This window comes from Penicillium expansum (assembly GCF_000769745.1).
Source record: "Penicillium expansum strain MD-8 chromosome Unknown contig210, whole genome shotgun sequence".
Taxonomy (NCBI): domain Eukaryota; kingdom Fungi; phylum Ascomycota; class Eurotiomycetes; order Eurotiales; family Aspergillaceae; genus Penicillium; species Penicillium expansum.
Window position 1 is genome coordinate 108,810 of NW_015971429.1, and position 22,078 is coordinate 130,887.

Consider the following 22,078-nt stretch of genomic DNA (forward strand, 5'->3'; position numbering starts at 1 on the left):
CTATTCTATTAGTATTCTATTTATTTTCTATCTCAATTTTCACGGAAAAGAATCAAATTTTTCTCTCTCCCGCCAATCCCATTCGGTGTGGGCCAACTTACCGGGAAGAGTTTTCTTTGGTGGCGACTCTCTTTGCCCCCCTTAGTATACCATTTTTGTACGGAGTACTCCGCATAGATTTTACATTTTACATTTTACATTTGATGTTCTCGTCTCAATCTATATTTATTATTTTATTATATAATGATGCTTGTCATATGCATTGCTATAGATAAGACAACAGTCTACGTTTATAGGTAGGTTATACATAGGGTAGATATATGCATGTTGTATGTCTAATTCAACACAATATATCTAATCCCTCTCTACTAACATCTTCTTTGTCTTTTCGAGACTATAAACACATGGCTGAAATAAGAATGGAATAATTAATTATTTTGTAGCCACATACTTGGCAGCGGGCTTGGCGAAATCGGGATGCCGCTTGCGGAGATAACCTTGGAGCTAGTCATAAGAATGACAATGAGCTATTAAAGACTAAGGCAACAACATAATACGCCCTACACATCTTATTTTCTATTTTTTCCCCCTTCTTGATGTTAGTATTTCTACATTTCATCTGTATAGCATCTATGTACGGAGTAAGAGGTATTGTATCACGGAATTTTATTTTCGATGGGATTGTTGGATGATCGGGTTTTTTAGCTTTCAACATCCGGACCGGAGTCCCACATGCTCGGGGGGCCGCCCCGGAGGCAACTATGGCTTATATTAGTGGAGAGCAAACTGAGACTACTCCATACTAATGGGGCCATTTCCCATCGATTCATTCTTATCTTGCTTGTCCGTTTGTGATAGGTCCTGATTTCTGACTATTAGACGGAATGACTGCATTTTTGGTTGCAATTTTTTGCTACTCTATAACAAGCAACTTATGTTCATATCCTAGATCCCCTAAGTATATATGCATTGAAATAAAACTACGGAGTAAGTGAGTCTAAATGAACAGTTAGGGAACAAATATAGAGTCATACAATTCTTTCCTCAATTATGAAACAGGGGTAAATAGTAATCTTCTGCCTACAATGATAGTAAAAAGGACCAAAAGCCACGATGGCATGCTTCGTCGCCCGTCTTCTTGCCTGTCCTGAGACCAGTTTAGGCACCGAAGGCGGATATTGTAAAGAAAGATAACTATGTCTGTACAACGTGACGCGGTATTGCGGTAAAACCGGCAATCCTCTATATCACAGTATCGACGACAGACGAGGTATTCCAATAGGCACGGGCATAAGGTGAGCCAGATTATGTAACTAGATAGTACGGCCCGGGGGATGAGTGGCCTGTAATGTAAATCCTAGGAGACTCTGTAGACTAGGCAAGGCTTGGGATGGATGTTGCTGGAATCGAGGATGATTTTAAGTGTTGGAAAATTAGGGTTGCCTCTACGGCAATCTCTTAAGGTTTCCAGCAAAATATCTCTTTCTGGTAGGACATACGGACTAATCTCGGTAGATCGGGGTTGCATTAATCCGGCTACATATTATGTACTTGTTGAGGATGTTGTAGTGAGCTTCGTAGTGTCGATCATTACCTCACACTGCCTCTAGTCCGGGAGAGCTCACGCTCAGGCTGACTTGAATAGAGCCCCTGTCCATCCCCGCCCCAATACTTTCAAATTCTCTATTCAGAAGCAAAACCAGCTCCTGGTCGTATCCGAATCGGAAAAAGTTATGTCAGTTCTGGAGGTTATTCGGGTCATCGCTAGCATAATCCAGGTCGCATATCTCGGAGCTAATTATCCGTCAAGCTTTGCACGTTTTATCGGACTGTGAAGTTCGCAAACCACTTGCTAAAAGGTCTCTCTAGCAAGGCTTGCTTACTTGCAGCATCCTCAATGAGCTCGATAAATCTTTGTGGCAGGACGATCAGGCGAGGGCTTGCTCTAAGAATGTCGTCACTACTGCCCAGGATGTCTTGGCCCCATGAAACTTACTGCTTACTTTCTTTCAAAATAATCTAGCTTAAAAGGTCAATATAACCACAGCAAACATCGCCATGTCATGTGCCAGTTCAAAAGCAACCTAGCTGCACATGCTGTGCTCTCTTCTGGAACCATGCAGCCCAGATAGAGAGGCATGGTACCATGCATTGTATGCCTTTTAATGGATAAAGAACTAAATATACGGCAGTCTTGTGCCTATTGCAAGATATATAGCTCTAGGAGATATCTTATAGACCCTGTGATTTATCCACACAGCCGGTGCAGACCTAGCCCCGACCAAAGAAAATGTTTGACTTAAATGGGAGAGGCAACGTAAAAAGTCACAGCGTTGAAAACTTTGAAATTTGATTGCATGATGTGAAAGTAATGTTGCAGAAACTGGCTAAATAGTGCAAAATATAGATCATAACAATCTTAGCTGAGTCCCACCCATTTTTACACATGGGATTGTCATAAATAGATCATGAATAAGATAAAATAAAACAATTTCAGTGCAGTGCTCACCACTCCATACCTGCATTTGGAATTTCATGTGTAAGGATAGAAAAATTGTGTCAGACTGGACTTTGTAGTGCGACTCGCCTTTGGTTGAAGGGTCCAATTAGCCTCTTGAGTCCCATCCAGGGTTCGTTGATCGGACTATCCATCCCAGTATACAGGAATAGATCGTAGATCCATCCCCCGAAGGTGCAACCTAATATTGGTGCAACCATAGGAACCTAAAAAAGAAAAATTTGTAAGCCGAGAAAGTCCAGAGGATTTGATGCATGCAATGTTCAGATAAAACGTACCCAGAAGTAATAGTCCCCCGCAGCCCATACTTCATGCCCATATCCAATTATATAGGATGTCAGTCGAGGCCCAAAGTCCCGTGCCAGGTTGATGGCATATCCAGTCTCCCATCCAAAGCAAGCGCCAATTCCAAAGATAACGAAGAATAGCGCGAGAGGCATCAGCGGCCCGGCACCTAGATTGCCATCATCTTTCAGAGCGAATATCATGAACATCAAGATAGCGCTGGCAAGGAACTCGGAGAAGAATTGGCCCTCCTTTGTCATGAATTCTGCCGGGTAGGTGCAGAAAATCCCGCCTGTTGCTGTTGTCGAGTAGCCGGGGACTGTGCGGATATCTGGCCCGCCCTCATAGACGTTGATGGCTGACTTATAGTTGCCGTACACGATGGCAGAACCGCACATTGCGCCGAGAATCTGCGCTAGTGCGTATACAGGGAATTTGCGCCAGGGGAACCCGCGGAGGACGCAGTTTGCAAATGTCACAGCGGGATTGATGTGGCCTCCTGATGCCCCGCTGGCGTATACTCCGAGCATGACGCCTAGTCTGGTGAATAGGGCTAATTAGAGAAGAACATTAATTGATGATAGAGGAAGTAGAAGAGGTTCTTACCCCCATCCCCAAGAGATAGATTGGTAGTCACCTTTCTGGCCATGACTGAGTAGCACCTGGGCAACGACCCCATCCCCAAATAAAATCAGGATCATCGTCCCAAAGAACTCCGAGAAGCCGTCACGGCAGTACTCCCTCACTTTAAACCAGAGCAGGGGACGAGTATCAGGGCTTTCGACTTCCGGATTGATGTGATGGATTGCCGTTTCGTGCTTACCAGTCAGACAAAGCGAGCCACAGCCACAGTCATGACTAGCAGAGGAGAGAGTTTCACGGTGCACTTTTGACATTGGGTCAAGCTCAAGCTCCTTCCAGGTAGCCATCGAAAGGAGAGCTCAAGCTCCAGAAGCCAGGGTTGGGGCTTCGAGTTGATATAGTACGACCAACCGGGGGGAATCTCGCCAACCACACAAAAATGATATGGCAGTCCCTCCGGTATATCAACGGCGCAGAAACAGGGACGACTGTGTAACCAACCCTTTGCACTCAATCTGTGCTGTCCTTCGCACAAGAGGGTAGCTCAATTGGCCGATGCAGGATCTTCTCCTGGAAGAGAGTGTGTGTCTGTGTGTCTTGTCCTCCTGGTTCCAAGCTTCAGAGCCCCAGAGGGTGTGCAATCTTGCAGGGAAGATATTAGCTAGAGTTAAATCCGGATAGACTCGGAATCATCAAGTGCACATATCCCTTTTATTGAGCTGACTGGGCCGGCCATTGTCCTTTTTGTCACCGTGCTTTTTTGTCTTCCACATAGAGCAGAATTTTCTGACAGCGCATCTCTGCTCATAGTTCATTTCAGGGGTCGTTTGTAGAAAGAACCGTTTGGCCTAGGCGGCCGGAAGCCACTGTCCGATCCCGGTTGGGTTGTTTTTCTCTCCTTTGGGTACTTCTTAGACACCGCAATGTTGTGTATAGTTCCCGCTTACCGGTATTGGTCATGACTGCCATGACTGTAGGAAGAAGCTTGAATGTATTCTGTTACTCATCGCCAACTCGTCGGGTGCCAGACTTTACGCAGGCTCAATTGAAATTTTCTAGAAAGCTCAAACTGTATTACCTTGAGGTAGCGGCAGGCATCTCCAAAGGGAGGCGAGAGTAGCGGAAAGAGATTGATCCTCCCCTATGAAGATGCTGAGGGTAGTATTTTGTCACTCTTCGTTTCTTGCTGGTAGTGGCACAATCAACCACTGACTGTGTGACCATCTGCTTGGAGGTAGCATTGCCGAAACCGGGGTTGTCGGATTTGACTTTGCGGATGTGGTAGAAGTGATGTCTTGTCCTCCAGTGGTGACTACCGCAGTATTCACTGGGGTAAACAAAAGCCGATATAGGCTTGCAGATAAAATTTTAATTCCGACCAATCTAGCAGTTGTAATTTGGGCCGTTTATCGGCAGATGTCTGGTTGGTCTGTTGGTGCTGCTTATATGACAATGGAATAAGACCGAGTCAATGCGCAATTACCCACCTATTGGGATCTGACACTTCGTCAAATGAACCGAGTCGTTAATCGTCTGCTGATCTCTCCCCACAATATGCAGGAAAGTCATGCTGACAGGGTTTGAAGGAAAGTCGGGATGAAAGAGTGGTTTTCCTAAGGATATCTTTTCCCAAATGAGTGCAAAGTGCACTGACACTTGGATAATTCCACAATTCAGTTCCAAGAATGATTCTTAACACGAAGAGCCAATAACTGTTGTGACACAGCCCATTCTCACCTGGGCACTTCTCATCTCACGTCTGACCAGGGGTAATCCCACCAATCCCTTCCCTCGGTGTCTCCCCCTCATTCCTCAAATCAGCACCCCGCTGTGTGACCGTGGAGCTATTATATATAGAGGCTTTTTATTTATGTGTTTGGGTCTCCCGCTGTATATCGGGTTCTTCCGCCCTTTGTTTTGTTCGTTTTATCGCAAGTTTGACGTCTCGCGTCATATGCAAATAGATAACGCATTTGCTTTACTCCCTCGTAAATTCCTCCATAACATCTAATAACCATGCAGGCATCAGATAAATTTGTGGGATCAATCGATCAAGGCACAACAAGCACCAGATTTCTAATCTTCAACCGCGAGGGCGAGCCAGTAGCATCACATCAAGTCGAGTTCACTCAAATCTACCCGAACCCAGGGTAAGTTCTAGTTTAATCCAATGCCTAGACCAAAAACCCACCTTGGATGCAAAAATAACCATTCCTAGTTGGCACGAACATGACGCTCTCGAGATCATAACCTCGGTAGAGACATGCATCGAAGAAGCCGTTCTGAAGTTCGAAGCGCACGGCTACACCCGGAGCAGCATCCAAAGCATCGGGATAACCAACCAGCGTGAAACAACCATAGTTTGGGATCACGAGACCGGCGAGCCCTTGTACAATGCTATTGTATGGACAGACACACGCTCCCAGGCGATCGTCGCAGAACTGAAACAGAAACCAGGGGCAGCACAGCTCCAGACACTTTGCGGTCTGCCGCTGTCAACCTACTCGTCGGCTACAAAGCTGCTCTGGATGTTGGTGCATGTCCCAAGGGTGAAGGATGCATTTGACCGTGGCACACTGGCGTTTGGTACCGTCGACGCTTGGCTGGTATACCGTTTGAACGGTGGCGTGGCTGCCAACGTCTTTGTCTCGGATTCGACAAACGCTTCGCGGACCATGTTTGTGAACTTGGAGACGTTGCAGTATGATGAGACACTTCTGGACTTTTTTGGCATCAAAGGGAAGGTTCATTTACCTCGGATTGTGCCCTCGTCTGATGTGACGGCGTACGGGGTCATTTCTTCTGGGGCTTTGGCGCAGGTTCCAATTATGGGATGTTTAGGAGATCAGTCTGCGGCGTTGGTTGGCCAGAAAGGGTTCTCGCCTGGAATGGCTAAGAACACTTATGGGACTGGGTGCTTTCTATTGTACAATGTTGGTGACAAGCCAGTCTTCTCAACACATGGATTGCTGGCTACGGTAGCTTATCACTTTGGCGGGAAGCCTGTCTATGCTCTTGAGGGGAGCATTGCTGTCGCTGGGTCTGGGATCAAATTCTTGCAGAATAACTTGAATTTCTTCCAGGAGTCTAAGGAGGTCAATGACCTTGCTTACTCGGTGGAAGACAATGGGGGGTGTGTGTTTGTCACTGCCTTTAGTGGACTTTTTGCACCTTATTGGATTGATGACGCGAAAGGGACAATCTGTGAGTTCCTTATTACCAGACTGGTATATTTAATCTGACAGTGTGCACAGTTGGGATCACCCAGTACACCCAAAAAGGCCATATCGCACGCGCTACCATAGAGGCAACCTGCTTCCAGACTAAAGCAATTTTAGACGCAATGGAGAAAGACAGCGGCCATACACTCTCTGAACTGGCTGTAGATGGGGGAATGAGTAACTCAGACTTGGCAATGCAGGTAAAGAAATTATAACTTCTCATCAGTCAATGAGTATTTGAACAAGAATTAATTCAATGTCAAATATAGACTCAAGCAGATCTGATATCTATCCCTGTATACCGTCCCAAGATGCGCGAGACTACAGCTCTCGGTGCAGCAATTGCAGCAGGCCTTGCGGTTGGACTTTGGCACAACTTTGCCGAACTGCGAGATATTAATCGTTCTGGCGGTGTGGTTTTTGAGCCCCAGGTCCCGCTACAAGAGAGCGCTGCCAAATTCGGACAATGGGAAAAGGCTGTGAAAATGAGCAGAGGCTGGGTGGAGTCTCGGAGTGCCGAGCACAAGGAGGTCGGTCCCAAGGAGACATGTGCACCGAGGAAGAATCATGGTCTCCCACCGCCCAAGGCAACACAGATCTTGGATAATTGCTTGATCTCAGACGTGGTTAAGAGTTCTACATACACCACGACTGTTAAAGGGAGAACTCATATCTCCGTTAAGGAGATCGAAGTCCCATTTCCACCTGCACACATAGCGAGTGCTTTGGCTGACTTAGATGGTGCAGATGAAGAGGATTTATTCTTGGAGCTGCGGAAAGTGGAGATTTTGCAAAGACTTCAAAAGCTACGGAAGCGACAGTCAAATTGCTACTAATGTATTCTCATGGATTGATATTGTATGGACAATCGAAGATCTCATCAAAAGCATTTGCTTCAGTCCTCATCTTGTTCCAGAATAGTAAAATCTCATGCAGGGGTTCGTTTCACGGATAGTGTGTGTAGCCCTATTCTGACCCAACGCAAACGCCCTCTAATAGTTGCGCAATCGAATCCATGGCATACCCGGGACCGGAAATCAGCCTGGCCTGTAGAATGCTTCCCTCTTACCACAGATGAGATATAAAGAATAGCTGTGTCTTAATTTTTGGAAAGGTTGTAGTCTCATGCCACCCTTCAAAATAAGGGAGGAAACCAAATCTCCCATTCTCGCTGGTTTTTAGCAGGTCGGACGGGTTCGGCATCATTTTTTGGATCGTATTTCGGAGGCCAATTTAGCTATAGAAAGCGCCTGTTTAGCTAGAAAAATGAGACCACATTGTTAAGCTTCAATTCTTATTGTTTACTAGCATATAATAGCTCCCAGAATCTTTGGCTCGACATTATAGCACACTGTACACTGTAATTTCGCGTCCTTTCGCAACAAGCCCCTTTCAAACGTTTCACCCATTTCAACGTTGTGCTCCATTCCCCTCGTGCGCTAATCAAACTTACAACACCTGTAGCCTGTATGTAGACATCGCGCAACCACACCATAGAATTATTGAACTTGTTCTGAGACAGTGCCATCCACCTTTGCTTGATTGGCCTGCGCTTGCTGCATCTGCATTTTCTTCATGGTCTCCGCTGCCTCGAATGAGTACTTGCATTTCATGCGTACTTTCATACCATAACGATACATGATCAGTGGGAACGGCATACACATGAGTGTCATAAAAGCCGGAACACTAGATGCCCAGTGAGTTCCCAGGTTATCGTACATCTGCGTTGTGAAGAGGGGGAACGCAGCACCTATGAGAGAGCGGAAAATGGCGGCTGCTGCCAGAACAGAGGCAGCATAAATTGTATAGGAGTCGATGAGGTAGTTTATAATCGGTAGGAGAACAAGAACACAGCCGAATCCGAAGGGGGCAGACAGGATGATACTAACAGACCAGTGAATACTAGTGTAGTTAGTCCATGCAAAGGCAAACATCCCAACTGGAAGAATGACTGCGCCGACAATAGCTGGTGGTAGCCGAGATTCTGGTGTTGTAGATTTCGATTGGGCTAATCTCATGTACCGGGTGTTGTTGTCCCAGATTGCATAGATCAGACCAAAAATGACTCCCATAGCAAGACCAAGAAATGACAGGCCCCCGATGCCTTCGCTCCAGCCACGATTTTCATTGTAGACGATAGGCATGGCACCCATAAACATATAGACCGTTCCATAAATGATAGCCATGTAGACAGATGAGATCAAGACAATAGGCTCAAGAAAAAGAAAAACCCAAGGTCGGAAGAGTGCTATTTTAAAGACTTCGGATGGCCTCTTCTTGCCTTGGCTTTTTTCAAGAACACTGATATAAACCTTAGCACTTTCCTGAGACAGGAAACGCGCGCGTTTCTGTAGAAGAACCGGACCATAAGTTTCAGGAAGAAATATGGCCCCAAGGATGCCGAAAATCCCAATGAAAATGGTACAGACACCCTGTACCCATCTCCAGCCAATGTTCTCGGAGATAAAGCCACCCATAACAGGGCCAAGAATGGGACCGAGAAATGGTGCAACACAGTAGACTGTTAGAGCAAGGCCACGCTGAGCTGGCATAAATAGATCTGCAATCGTGCCACCGGAATTCACGAGTGGAGATGCACCGAAAGTTCCGGCAAAGAATCGCAGTATAAGAAGCGTGGCAACATTCGTACTCCCAGCGGATCCTCCGAGGAAGGTTACCATGCCAACATGAGTGATAACCCATAACTTTTGTCTTCCATATAACTCGGATCTTAGAGAGCCAATTAGTAATAAGACAAGCAACGTACCAATGGCCCAATAGCAATGGAAGTACCTACAGAGGGCCCCAGAGGGCAGGACCGATTGCAAATCCCAGAATGAAAAGAGATAGACCGAGGGTAAAGACCTCAGTGCTAATATCGAAGTCTTCAAAGATCTCGGAGGAGGAGGCAGAGTATGCGGAAGACGTCAAGGTGATAGCAAAAACTGACATTGTCGCAATGAATGTGATAGACCATTTGCGAAAGGAGCCCCAGTTCATCGGGTTGCCAGGATCGTCCTTCTGGAATTCCACTATAAAGGGATCTTCCTCAGTGCCCTGGCCTTCACAAACGGGTGCTTTCTCGACCTCGCCTAGGTCGGTAGTGATCTTGGTTTTAATAGGCATAGCGATTGAACTACCTATAAGGGGTCGGATTTTCACAGGTAATAAATTGAATAATAGTCCGGATCGTGTAGAATTCATGAAAGGAACTCCTGCGAGTCTATATAGCACCTTTGAGAAGACCAAAGTACATATAAACTCCGCTGTGATAAGCGGATTGCATTTCCATTGGCGCGGTGATGAAAGGTGACCGTGTTTCTATTGATCTGGGTAAAATACAGTAGATCTATATGTCCAATAGAGGCTCGACCCGCTGTGGGGGCCTCTATATGGCGGACCGTAATCTTATTGGATCAAACATCACACCTGGCAGTGATCACTGATCAGTCACCAGTAATCCACGTAGATCCCATAGACGCTTTCGCCCGGAGGCTACCATTCCCTTTCCTACTAACCTGCATGTTGCCTGATAGGTACCTAAGTTAAACCTTCGAAGAGAGTAGCGAGATAGATACAATCTTTACATATGAAACAATCGACATGATACGGCCAGAACAACGCGATACAAGGGTAATACACCGACAACGATTGAAAGTCTCAAAAGCGTGTCAAGCATGCCGATCGAGGAAAATCAAATGCGATGGCAGCCGCCTGGGTAATCTACCCCATGCCCTAAGACGATATCTTTCAAATATGAAGCTGACATGAAAAATGAGCAGCTTGCGCCAGGTATCAGACCAGAAGAAAGTTACACAACTACAACACGGCTTCCGTTAGCAGCGAGGGCAAGAGCGAGGTCGCACGCAAGCTTGCCCCGGGACAGCCACCTCAGGAATTCCCTGTCATCGCTTCCGCTCCAGTTTCCCCTCCCAATTCGCGCCATGCATCTTTGATACCGACAGCCTTGGCCCCCACAACAATTGAGTCATGCTTTTCCGCGGACCTTTTGGAGGACGAAAGCCCAAATCAAAACCTCACATATTACGCGACTCATGGTCAATTTGCGGGCCAGGTCACCGCCGCTATAGATGAGAGAGCGGGTTTTATTTCACCCACCATGCCGTCTCTTGTCCCACTTGTCGATGCGCCCTTGTTTGGAAACTTGGATCTATCTATTGGATGCTCTACTTTTCCTATATCCACGGAAATGCCTGCCCGGACCGATGCGGATCAACTTGTGGATATATATTGGCGGTATGTCGATCCAGCTGAACCGATATTAGATCGCCAACAATTTTCCGAATATTACGCATCGTCATACTCCACGTCTTGTGTGCCACATATTCAACTTAGCATCATTCATTTGGTTTTTGCTCTTGCAATGCAAAGACAAGAATTTATCACTCTTGATAAACGAAATACAGAGGCAAACACTTATTTTAGGCGCGCATGGAGCCTATTTCCCGCCGAATCAATTCTTTGGGAGCCCGGATCACTCGAACAGATACAGTGCCTGATGCTTATGAACCGATACCTTCACTGCACCAACAATCAACCAAAGTCGTGGATGACTGCGGGATTGGCAATACGAATTGCACAAAATATGTGCTGCCACTCCCCAGAGACTTCTTCCACCGATGGCCCCAGGAATAATGCGCATTTGAAACGTAAGGTGTGGGCGAGCTGTGTCGCTTTAGATCGGTACGTTATCTCAAGACTAAAACATGATAGACATCCAGGAAATGTAGCTGACTTATATAGATGCGTCTCCTGGTCACTCGGAAAGACATCAGCAATGGCCCTAATTACATCGCCTAAACACTGCCAAAGGCAAGAAATGAGAAATAAGGAGACCTTTTCCTGGAAATTGGAGCTTCACGACATTGGCAACCAAATACAATTGGCCCAGATCCAGACAGGAAGTACACTAGCGGCGAGATCGGTCGCACGGCCTCTAGGTCAACAGGAGGAATATCACACTGCAGCAGTTCACCTAGATTCTTGTCTCAATGAATGGGAGGCTAGCCTCCCAAGCGACTTACAGTTACGAAACATCAAATCTCTGGAAGACAGAACTCCTCGAATAGAGCGATACTTACTACATATTCAGTAAGCCATTCATTCAATTTCCTGATCAATTTTAATCTACACTCATAACGATTTGCTTCACAGTCTTCTTCACTGTCGAATATATCTCTACAGACCAATACTTGCCTACTTCTATTCGATGAAGAATGACCGTCAATTGAAGTCCATCAATTCCTCAAGTCTAAGTGAGCGGCTTCTCAGGGAGGCTGCCAGAATGTGTGTCGATGCAGCCCAAGCTGTCACATCCCTGGTCGTCGAAACATTGGACCCTAGCCAGGATATCGGCATCCTCCCTTGGTGGACCCGGATTTACTATCTTCACATTGCCGGTGTGATTTTCCTCGCAGCCATGGTCAGACCGGATTTATTCACCGAATCAGTCTCTCAATCTTGGCAGCTTGTTCTAACAACTCTCCGCGCGCACGTCCACCTGAGTACATATGTTCAACAGTGCATTTGGACTTTCGAGGCCCTCTCGGCCAGAATCTCACAAACGGGCTGTGTGGAATTACAAAGCGAGGGCGAGCATCTGGTGGATGGTACAGGCTGCCGCTTTGACAACATCTTCGAAGATATCCAGTTTGACTTTGACGAATTTCTATTTGGAACAGGAGAAGTGATCAATCTTGATGGGCTAGGGTAGGTGCGCGGCGAGGTGATTCTAACCATTGCTGGAACGTGGCGCCAGCGAGGCTCAAGGGATACAGAAATAAACGTCCAATGTGTAGCGAGATCGCAAGTATAGTTGATAGCAAACGGGGTGATGTTTTTGAAGTAGCGTGTGGCTTTATTAGTACTTGTTACATAAAAATTAAACCTTGTTCTAAAAGCCCAAGGAAGATCATAAATTCATGTCTCAAGAATATCCCACTGTAGGTCGAAGTATCAACCACAGTTCAAGCAACACTTGTCGTGGCGGCACTATGCGCAGCCTCTTCACCCTCCTTCAGGAAAATGCAATTCAACTCAGAGCCGGGACTCAGGGTAACCTCAAACCGAAGCACCGGATCTTCAACTTTATCCTTCCCGCCAACGGGTAGCGCAATAATGCGCTCATAAGCCTGCAGAATCCGAATAACAGTATACCCCATCTCAATAATAGCAAACTGCTGTCCAATGCAAATCCGTGGTCCCCCATTAAACGGAATAAAATGCCATGGCTTGGGCTGCCAGCCGGAAACCCATCGCTCAGGAATCCACTCCCCAGGATCGAAGTAGTTCTCTGATCCCGGGCCGTCATACAAATCAGGATCCCGCTGCATCAACATCGTCGAGTAGAAAATACGCGAGTTTGCGCGCACTCCCACGGGCGCTAGCCCGTCCGGCCCACCGCCGCGTGGAAGCGTTGTATCGCGCAGAGAGTAGCGCACGTTGAATGGCACAACTGGATATAAACGCATCGTCTCATGTAGTACTGCGTTGAGGTACTTCATTTCTTTGAGATCGGCGTAGCTGGGTTTCTGGGCCTCGGCACCGACACCAAGTCTATTGCGGATCTCGTCGCGCAACTTCGCCACGACTTTCGGGTTGCGCGAGAGCTCGAAGAGGCAGAAGGATAGTGTTGCGGCTGTTGTGTCACGCCCTGCGAGGAGGACGGCGACGAGCTGGTCACGGAGGATGCGGGGATCGCGGGTAAAGCTGGCTAGGGCATCGAGGAAGGTCTGGCTCTTTGAGAGCTTTTCGTTAAGTTCGCCAGCTGAGCGGTCGAGGACGGTTTCAATGTATGGCTGGATGAACTCGTCCATTATCTTAAGGTTCTTGCGGAATTCGGTGCGTGACATCACATTGCTAAAGACACTATTTTAGGGTAGAATGTTAGATTAGCTTCCGCGAGGCCCCAATGACAGGCTGTGCTTGCGTTACACAGGATCGGGCATCACTCACCTGAAACGGAAGTACTCTGCCTGGCGTTGCTGCACATATCTGAACGCTTCGGCGAACCGTGTTGCCGGGTTATCTAGACTGTCTGTGCCCTTGCCGAGTAGGTAGTCTGTTGCTGCATCGAGGGTATACCGGAAGAAGAGTGATCCGACATCCACTATCCTGCTGCTGCTGCTGCTGTGCGAGGAACTGCCGCCGAGGAGCGGGATAAGTTTCTGAATATGCTTCTCGAAGATTTCAGTATCGACGATGCGGTCACGGAAGAACATGGGACGGATGAGCTGACGGGAGCGAGACCATAGCTCCCCGTCTGTGGTAAATATGCTGTCGCCTAGGAACTCCTTCCACTCCTGGTGGAAGGAGTCGCCCTTTCCGTAATCGGCGAACTGGCTGGTGAGGAGTGCCTTGATATTCTCTGGGTCCTTGGTGATGACCATTCGGGTGGAGAGTCCAGCGTCGAGTTCGGCTGTCTTCACATTTGTTAGACCGCCTGCTTGTCCGAGTTTTGAATCCCAGAACTCTATGTCGCGGTTTACTTGATTGGCTTGGTAGCCTTGGAAGATGAAGTCGAGAGCGTACGGGAGATGGAACCGAATTTTGGGAGCCCTGACACCGAGAAGAGCGATTTGCGCTGAAGCTTGAAACTTGCGGAATACACAAAATGCAACGAATAATCCTAGAAGCCATAGTGAGGTTCGACTAAGTGTCATCCATGCGAGAAGGTCTTCGATCATAGCGCCGTTGGGCTGGCCCAAGTTGGGCTAAGTCTGGCGTCTGGCTTCCAGGAAGCACGTTGAAAATAAGAATAAAAGAAGTGATATACATATTTCATAACATATACAAAGTAGAGAAGCCTAGTTTATGAAGATGGACCATACGGGTTTCAGCATTTATCAATCACGGGGCACAATCACCTCAATTTTCCGGAGAACCTTGGAATACCTGTAAACTTGTAGTGTCCAATGATATGTATTCCCCATATCCTAAACAGGTGTAAGGGGATGGCCGAAAGGAGTTGGGCTTGCGAACCCCGCTTTGTGTGACTTCACCCTTTGTTCATTAATCTCTCTTATTCCAAGGTTGCTTTGATATCCCAATATAGGGCTGGGCTAGACATGAATCCCCACTAGGGCCTAGTTGTAATCTCGGTTTAACACCGTAGATGTAATTCTTGTGGGGACACCGTCGATCTGGGGAAGATGCTGGATGGCAAAGACATCACACCTCGGTAGACAGGAATTGATGGCATATGATTCCACGAGGATAGATCGGCAGTGCACAAAGCACTCGCCTGCAGCCACATAAACATCCCTGCACTGCATATGAGCAAATTCTATATGGACGCCTGAGGCATTGACTAATGCCATATATTCCAGGTGCCCATAGTATTCATGTCTCAGGCAAGTCTGCTAAGAAGCAATTATTAGTCTTCCCTTCTCAGATGTCACTTGACCACTGAGTCCTTTGTCTAGATACTTCTCTTTGTGTGCTGAAACCATTCAACTCCATTCGTCGCTACACAGCTCGATAGCCTGGTAGGAGAACAATAGCTATTGTGAATATATAAACCCAAACTTAGCAGTCTCCAACTCCACTTCTGCTTATGCCTTTCAACAGCTCAAATTTTTTTCATCTCTTTCATCTGATTATTAAAACATGATTTGATACCCACGTACGGAGTACATGGTAGGTAGAAGCAAGAGCTCTTTTTGATTGATACCAAAATCGACCTTGACAGCATATGGGGTGGTTGTTTGCATTGTATGTACTGCCCCACCTCACCGCCGGCCAGCCACCACCACGTGATCAAACATCCGTTTTGGTCATCGGGTCTTTAGCTTCACTTCAAACTGTTTGCTAAAGTCTTGCTTTCTCTACCAGAACCTGTTACTGGTCTTTTAACTTCATTTCTAACCTCAACCACTACTACATACGGGTTTCATCGCATCTTCATTGTCAGTTGCACCGATAAGATCCGAAACACCTTTATCGGGTGGCGCAAGTTCTTTTATCAGCACTGCTCCCTCTTTGTGAATTTCTCACCAACCTGTCACTTTTTCCTGAATTCACAATCGCCTTCACCATGCTGCCTCAAATTACCTTGGGGACGCCTCTTGCGCAAGCAGTCGCAAATGTGATCCAGCCAAAATTGGTGGAGATGGGTTGGAGTGATGGCCAAGAGTCACCACTGATCGAATACATCGTTCTCATGCTGGTTAACGGCAAGACCGAAGAGCAAATCGCCACCGAACTTTCGAACGATTTTCTTGGCCTCCAGGAAGGTGACACTGCAGCCCTCGAATTTTCACAATGGCTTTTTACTCAAGTCGAGATGCTCAACCAACAAATCAACGGCGTTGCTCCAGCCTCAACCAACGCGACCATGTTGAACCCTTCGGCGATGGAATTTGACAACTCAGCCCAAGCGATGCCCAATCCGTTTGGAGAGGCCAATGGCCAGGATGCCGAGATGGGTGACGCCGGAAATGAGTCGATGTAGGTTTTTACCATGCCTTTCTGCTAATGTCTACAATATGCTGACGGTGCTCTCTAATAGCCCCACCGGACCGAAAGCGATGCGCAACGGCAGAGGTGGCAAGGGAAGAATGTTGAACCAAATCAATCGAAACCTAGATCGTGGCTCGGATGCAGCCCTGCATCGTGTGCGCGGACAAGGGAACGGGCGCATTGGTCACAATGGCCGAGGTCAAATGAGAGGCGCCGGACAGCAAAGTATGCGCGGTGGCCGTGCCATGGGAATGCCAGGCAACCCCATGATGCAGATGACCCCCGAAAACCAAATGCAGCTTATGTCGATGTTGGAAGAACAGGCCCGGATGATGTCTCAGTTCATGCCTGGCTTCATGCCACCCGCTGTTAACCCTGCTTTCCAAACTGGCGCCCAGAATGGCTCTCATGGTCGTTCGCTCTTCAATCGGGTCGAGCGAGGTGGCCAGCGTGGAGGAAAGCGCGGCTACAACAAACCGAGAGGGGCAGAAGGCGCAGATGTGGATATGGACAGCACAGCGGGTGGTGAACAGGATGAGAGCAACCCCGACAGCGTTTGTCGCTTCAATCAACGATGCGCCCGTCAGGATTGCCCATTCGCCCACCAATCACCTGCCGCACCCGAAGGCACTTCGATCGACCCTTCTGACACTTGTTCCTTCGGTGCAGCTTGCAAGAACAAGAAATGTACTGGACGCCACCCTTCACCAGCAGTACGATCCGCCCACCAGGCCGAGGCCATGTGTCGGTTCTTCCCTCACTGCACCAACCCCACCTGTCACTTCAAGCACCCGAGTATGCCAGTCTGCCGCAATGGAGCCGACTGTAAGACCGAAGGATGCAAGTTTACACATGTTGAGACCGCCTGCAAGTTCAATCCCTGCCTGAACCCCAAGTGCACATACAAGCACGCTGAGGGTCAGCGCGGTGCTTACACCGACAAGGTGTGGACTCCGCGCTCCGGGGAGCATGTCAGCGAGCGCAAGTTTGTTACGGATGTGGATGGACCCCAAGAGTTGATTAAGCCGGAGACCGAGGAGAACACCCAGAGCCATGAGCTGACTGCGTGACTCCGCCTGACATGACTCAATGAAGAAAAAATCACCGTTAAAAACCAAAACCCAGAAAAAGAAATATCCCACAACCGCCTTTTTCCGAGGCGAGGAATACCATGTACAATCCGATCTTGACCAATGAACGAGGAATGGCTGGAGGGAAAGGCGTTGATACTCTTTATGCATTTGCTTTTGTTTCAGATACTATTATCTGTCCTGTTCATAGATTCCCCCGTTGATCTTCAAAAGAATAATACCGAAGCGAAGACAGATTCGCGAATGTCTCACGAACTATTGTGCGAATTTGTATGTTGTAAATATCCACGGATGTTGTAGGGGGACGGGGACCCGGGTGGGCTCCAGGCCCAGAATCTCCCCACGTAGCTTAAGTAAGAACGGAAGGTTCCGAGGACCTTCAGGTTTAGCTTGATTTCTCCAACCAACTACGGACCAAACATTGCTCCGATCAGCAGAGATGCGGCTGCCATATGTCTCTAGGGCTCTAAGACCGAGACAAAGACAATTGAATCTTCTCCTTAATGGCCAAAAACGCACATACAATGCCGCCGTGCTTGGTGGTGGCATCACAGGCCTCACAGCCGCCTGGCAACTCGCGCAAGACCCCACATGCCAATCAATCAATCTGTTCGAGAAAACGGACCGGCTCGGCGGTTGGATCGACTCCGAAACGGTCCCTGTCAATGGTGGTAATGTCGTGTTCGAGTATGGGCCGCGGACGTTGAGGAGCTCGCTACCAGGCTCACTCCCTCTGCTTTACCTGGTGAGTATTGCTGGCGTGTATGTACTTGCAATTGAAATAGCTTGATATGCTGACCCTTTTGAAAGGCTGTAAACCTAGGCTTGTATAAGGACCTCATTGTTACCCCGAGCACGAGCCCCGCGGCCCAGAATCGCTACATCTACTACCCGGACCGTCTCGTTCGCATGCCGGCGCCGAAGCCTGAGCTTTCTTTTGGGGAGAACTTCGACAGTTTTGTGAATACTATGAAGGAGCCGGTTTTTAACAAATTTCTTTCGGGAATAGTGAAAGATATCTTCACTCACCCCCGGCACCCAACTGAATGGGCAGAGGATGAGTCTGTTGCGGACTTTATCGGACGTCGGTTTGGGCCCAATGTTGCAAATAATATAGTCTCCGCTGTGTTCCATGGAATTTATGCCGGTGATATCGATCGATTGAGTGCCCAGACACTGTTGGGTAGCGTCCGCAACCTTGAGGGAGGCATTGGGGGCATCGGTGGGTTGGTTTCCGGTGGAGTTACGGCATCTCTTATCTCCAGGGCGATTTCCAAAACAAAGACTCGGAATATGGATGATTATATGGCTATAGATGCCATGCCAGCGGGCCCTGAATTAGTGCGCCGTCAGCATGATTTAGAAGTCCTCGCGGCTGGAGCTACTACTTTTACCTTTAAGAGGGGAGTTGCACAGCTTGTTGAAGCACTGATCGCTTCCTTGGAAGCATCTGGCAAAATCAACTTCCGAATGAACACTGAGATCAAATCTTTGAGTGCATGGGAAAATTCTAGGATAATTGCGGTATGTGAACTATTGTGTTTTGCCAACTGAGCTCCCTCGGACCCAGGATTGATGCTGACTGTTAATAGATGGAACATTGGTCAACCAGGCAGAGTCAAATCAAGGGGTTTGATTATGAATATGTCATCTCCACCATTCCTCCAGTTGCACTTGCGAACGTCATGCGCAAACCCGAGGAGTCACGGGTTATGCTGAAGCCTGTCGGCTTGACCCCATCTCTACTACGCAAACAGGACTACGCCGTGACGGCAATGGTCATTAATCTCTATTACACAAATCCCAACCTTCTACCCGTGGAGGATGGCTTTGGATACCTCATACCGCGTTCGATACCCTACGAGCAGAACCCAGAATGCGGACTTGGTGTCATCTTCGCTTCGTCCTCTAGTGTAGGGAACGGAACTGATCCTTCGTCATCTGAACTCAGCCAAGATTCTGTACCTGGTACGAAACTCACCGTCATGCTAGGTGGACATTACTGGGATGGCTTCGAAGAGTATCCAGACCATGACACCGCCGTGAAAATGGCTCGCGATATGCTCAAGAGACACATGAATATCACTGATACCCCAAATGTCGCACGGAGTCGTCTTCAGAAGGATGCTATTCCCCAGTACACAGTTGGCCATCTGGATCGCATGTATACGCTTTCAAACACAGTTCGCAAGGAGTACCACAACCGGCTTATTCTCGCCGGAAACTGGTATAATGGCGTGAGTGTGGGCGACTGTGTCAAGCAGGGTATCCTATCTGCCACCTACGGCATTGGAAGAAACCAGCTCAATGATGAGCCCAGTCCGTGGCGCCCGTGGACTTCCTTTGATTATAAACGCTGGAAACTTGAGGGTGGCATTGTGACGTCTCCTGTTCGTCTGGTTGACTCCAAAATCTGATGCGATGTGACGGACTCATGCGGTTTTGCTACTTTTACTTGGGGATATACTCAAGAGAAAGGACCAAGCCATGTATAGTAAATGTATTTTTATGATAATAAGCTTTCCTTGTTCAAAGTTCCAAATTGACGGCATTGGCCGGATATATAGTCAATTTCTAATGTCCAATTCACCGCTAGCTCATGGTCGGTCCACAGAGGGTTAAACTTGATCTATTTGTGAAGTTTGTTGCCCTCTTCAGCCCTGATCCCACCAGGGTCAAGGGCGAGAGAACCCAGACCTCCGATTGAGGACTGGGGGATAGATGTGACAGCATCCAGAACCCCTCACAGGCGAAGCGAAGGGTGATTGGAGAGCAGGGACCGATCGGTTGCAATGTGCCCTACCATATAAGTATATAGGTAGTATTTCTCACACCAAACTTCCAACCACTTATCACAATGATGTAGGATAGTCTAATGGCTCCCAACGGGGGTCCCGGGTTGCTTGCAGGAAGCCCCGGTGACAATGATATGCACATTGGCATATACTCGACGCGTGGGTATGGGATATTGAATCTAATCTGACCCCGGGTTTGAACTTTTAAAAAGGATTCTCATTGCTGTCACCATTCTTTTTGTCACCATTGGAATCAAACCCCAACACATCCAGCTGCCGGACAAGTTCCTGAATTTTGATGACCTTCTCCAACTGCTCGGGCAGCAGGGCCTCTCCCTGCTGCTTCTTGTCGCGAAGATCCCGCGCCTGGCGGAGTTTCTTCTTCAGACTGCGGGCTTTCTTCTCCTTCTCAGCTTCGAGATCAACCGGCTCTTCAGTAGGCTTCTCTTCCTTCTTAGGTGTAGGTGCGGGGACACGCCAGTTGTTGGACTCCGCGCCCTTGCCCTCGACGGCGGGGCCGGCTTCGTCGGTTTCCTTAGCGTTTCGCTTGGCTTCACGCCGTTTGGCATTCTTGTTGCTGGCGGCAGTGGAGGCAGTGAGTGCGGGTTTCGCTGCGGTCTTGGTCTTGTCGTCTTCGCTGCTCAATGCTTCCGCACCCGGCACCCCGCCTTTTGCTCGGGTTTTCCATGCTGCCGCTGCCCGGTGCTTGTATAGCTCGACATCCTCAGGGGGCTTGTAGCCGGGGCGCACTCGGATCTCCTTGCGCTTGGAACCGTCGGCACGGACTGAGGAGGGAATGTATCGTTCGCCGGTTTGGGCATCGGTGGTGATGCCGGACCTCGCGACGTTGGAGGCCATGGTGTGGTGTGTGTAAGGTCAAAGTTATGTCAGAAGTGGTAAAATAAAAGATGTTTGAGAGCAACTTGACAAAGTCAAGCTCCAAGGCAAAGATCAATATCTTTAAAGATCAAATTAGAAAAAACAACGCGAGCATTGAAAGTTGAGTGCGGAAGGCCGGAGGCTCGGCCAATCAGCGGACCGGCAATTCCCGCAGATTCAGCCATTCGCAACTTCACCTTAACAACTTCAACTCTCGTTGCCCCATCCTCCTGTCGATTCTTTAATTTAGGTCGTGTGAAAACACCCCAATCTCTCACAATGGCTGGCGTATGTTTACACCCCCTCTCCTGGTGCTCCTATTTGCACTGTTATGTCTAGTATTGACTGACCTCTCCCATGACAGTTCGCAAACGCTATCTACTCGCATGTCTCCCCTTCCAAGACCCTACGATCGCGATCGAAATTGTCCAATTGAAATCTAACCGAGGCACTCTTCGCTGTGTTTAGGACCTTCATCCGCAAGAACACTGTTCTCCTGACCACTGCTTTTGCCGGCGCCTTCGCTTTTGAGCTGTGGGTTACATCCAGTCTCCAAGCGTGTTAAGACATGCTGTACACCTTCTACAGATTACTGACCATACATTGTCAATATAGCGCCTTCGACATCACCTCCAACAAGGTCTGGGACAGCTGGAACCAGGGCGTATGTGAACCTCTTTCCCGACTACAATACCCGAGGCTAGGACCTATGCTGACTATATCTCTCACCTTACAGCGCCAATGGAAGGACATCAAGCACCGTTACATGGTTAAGGAGGAGGAGGATGACGAGTAAATGCACTTGCCGAAAGTGATGTTGGGTATCTTTTACCGCGGGTAAAGGGGCATGGAAAGGCCACCGAAGCTCGTGCCTGTTGTTTCTCATCCCATATGTGGGCTTGTACGTGATAGATGGAACTCTGTATTTTGGCTTTCAATCTCCCTGGTCCTCTGTACGGTTTATTCATTTTTGCTGGCTTCGTATACATCCAAAACGAACATTCAAAAACATAGCGGATCGTTCTTACAGATAACGGTTCCTAATAGATCAGATTATTAGTCTTATGTTGTCAAGTACATAGGCCACTAATGTGACTACTGTCTTTTATAACTTCAAATGTTCAAACGGTGGCGTGTTTTCTGTAGGTCAAGCCGGAGCGTGGCTGTGGCGTTTACTGAGAGACCCGGGTCCATCGATGTCATAGCGAAAAATGTTACCTTCCAGTC

General features: G+C 48.0%; 9 protein-coding genes across 9 annotated transcripts; 5 read left to right on the top strand and 4 right to left on the bottom strand.

Moving 5' to 3' along the window:
* Window positions 1-2,781: 2,781 nt before the first annotated feature.
* PEX2_064120 (MIP/aquaporin family protein) lies at window positions 2,782-3,732 on the bottom strand (the record flags this gene model as incomplete). The annotated part of the gene is made up of 2 exons (XM_016743683.1): window positions 2,782-3,343; window positions 3,410-3,732. The coding sequence occupies 2 exons, from the start codon at window positions 3,730-3,732 to the stop codon at window positions 2,782-2,784; spliced, it is 885 nt and encodes a 294-aa protein (XP_016594748.1).
* A 1,669-nt stretch (window positions 3,733-5,401) lies between these two features.
* PEX2_064130 (glycerol kinase) lies at window positions 5,402-7,442 on the top strand (the record flags this gene model as incomplete). The annotated part of the gene is made up of 4 exons (XM_016743684.1): window positions 5,402-5,535; window positions 5,604-6,589; window positions 6,640-6,806; window positions 6,876-7,442. 4 exons carry the CDS (start codon window positions 5,402-5,404, stop codon window positions 7,440-7,442), a joined length of 1,854 nt encoding a protein of 617 aa, XP_016594749.1.
* A 663-nt stretch (window positions 7,443-8,105) lies between these two features.
* Window positions 8,106-9,732, bottom strand: PEX2_064140 (MFS transporter; the record flags this gene model as incomplete). The annotated part of the gene is made up of 2 exons (XM_016743685.1): window positions 8,106-9,336; window positions 9,404-9,732. 2 exons carry the CDS (start codon window positions 9,730-9,732, stop codon window positions 8,106-8,108), a joined length of 1,560 nt encoding a protein of 519 aa, XP_016594750.1.
* Window positions 9,733-11,836: 2,104 nt separating this feature from the next.
* Window positions 11,837-12,340, top strand: PEX2_064150 (fungal specific transcription factor domain-containing protein; the record flags this gene model as incomplete). Its single annotated transcript, XM_016743686.1, has 1 exon — window positions 11,837-12,340. The coding sequence occupies one exon, from the start codon at window positions 11,837-11,839 to the stop codon at window positions 12,338-12,340; it is 504 nt and encodes a 167-aa protein (XP_016594751.1).
* A 253-nt stretch (window positions 12,341-12,593) lies between these two features.
* Window positions 12,594-14,312, bottom strand: PEX2_064160 (cytochrome P450; the record flags this gene model as incomplete). Its single annotated transcript, XM_016743687.1, has 2 exons — window positions 12,594-13,494; window positions 13,582-14,312. 2 exons carry the CDS (start codon window positions 14,310-14,312, stop codon window positions 12,594-12,596), a joined length of 1,632 nt encoding a protein of 543 aa, XP_016594752.1.
* Window positions 14,313-15,661: 1,349 nt separating this feature from the next.
* PEX2_064170 (mRNA-binding protein NAB2) lies at window positions 15,662-17,156 on the top strand (the record flags this gene model as incomplete). The annotated part of the gene is made up of 2 exons (XM_016743688.1): window positions 15,662-16,074; window positions 16,136-17,156. 2 exons carry the CDS (start codon window positions 15,662-15,664, stop codon window positions 17,154-17,156), a joined length of 1,434 nt encoding a protein of 477 aa, XP_016594753.1.
* A 460-nt stretch (window positions 17,157-17,616) lies between these two features.
* Window positions 17,617-19,594, top strand: hem14 (oxygen-dependent protoporphyrinogen oxidase; the record flags this gene model as incomplete). The annotated part of the gene is made up of 3 exons (XM_016743689.1): window positions 17,617-17,922; window positions 17,988-18,701; window positions 18,770-19,594. The coding sequence occupies 3 exons, from the start codon at window positions 17,617-17,619 to the stop codon at window positions 19,592-19,594; spliced, it is 1,845 nt and encodes a 614-aa protein (XP_016594754.1).
* A 582-nt stretch (window positions 19,595-20,176) lies between these two features.
* Window positions 20,177-20,830, bottom strand: PEX2_064190 (putative RNA binding protein Pym; the record flags this gene model as incomplete). Its single annotated transcript, XM_016743690.1, has 1 exon — window positions 20,177-20,830. One exon carries the CDS (start codon window positions 20,828-20,830, stop codon window positions 20,177-20,179), a length of 654 nt encoding a protein of 217 aa, XP_016594755.1.
* Window positions 20,831-21,130: 300 nt separating this feature from the next.
* PEX2_064200 (cytochrome b-c1 complex subunit 9) lies at window positions 21,131-21,647 on the top strand (the record flags this gene model as incomplete). Its single annotated transcript, XM_016743691.1, has 4 exons — window positions 21,131-21,139; window positions 21,300-21,385; window positions 21,467-21,515; window positions 21,588-21,647. The coding sequence occupies 4 exons, from the start codon at window positions 21,131-21,133 to the stop codon at window positions 21,645-21,647; spliced, it is 204 nt and encodes a 67-aa protein (XP_016594756.1).
* Between the last annotated feature and the right edge of the window lie 431 nt (window positions 21,648-22,078).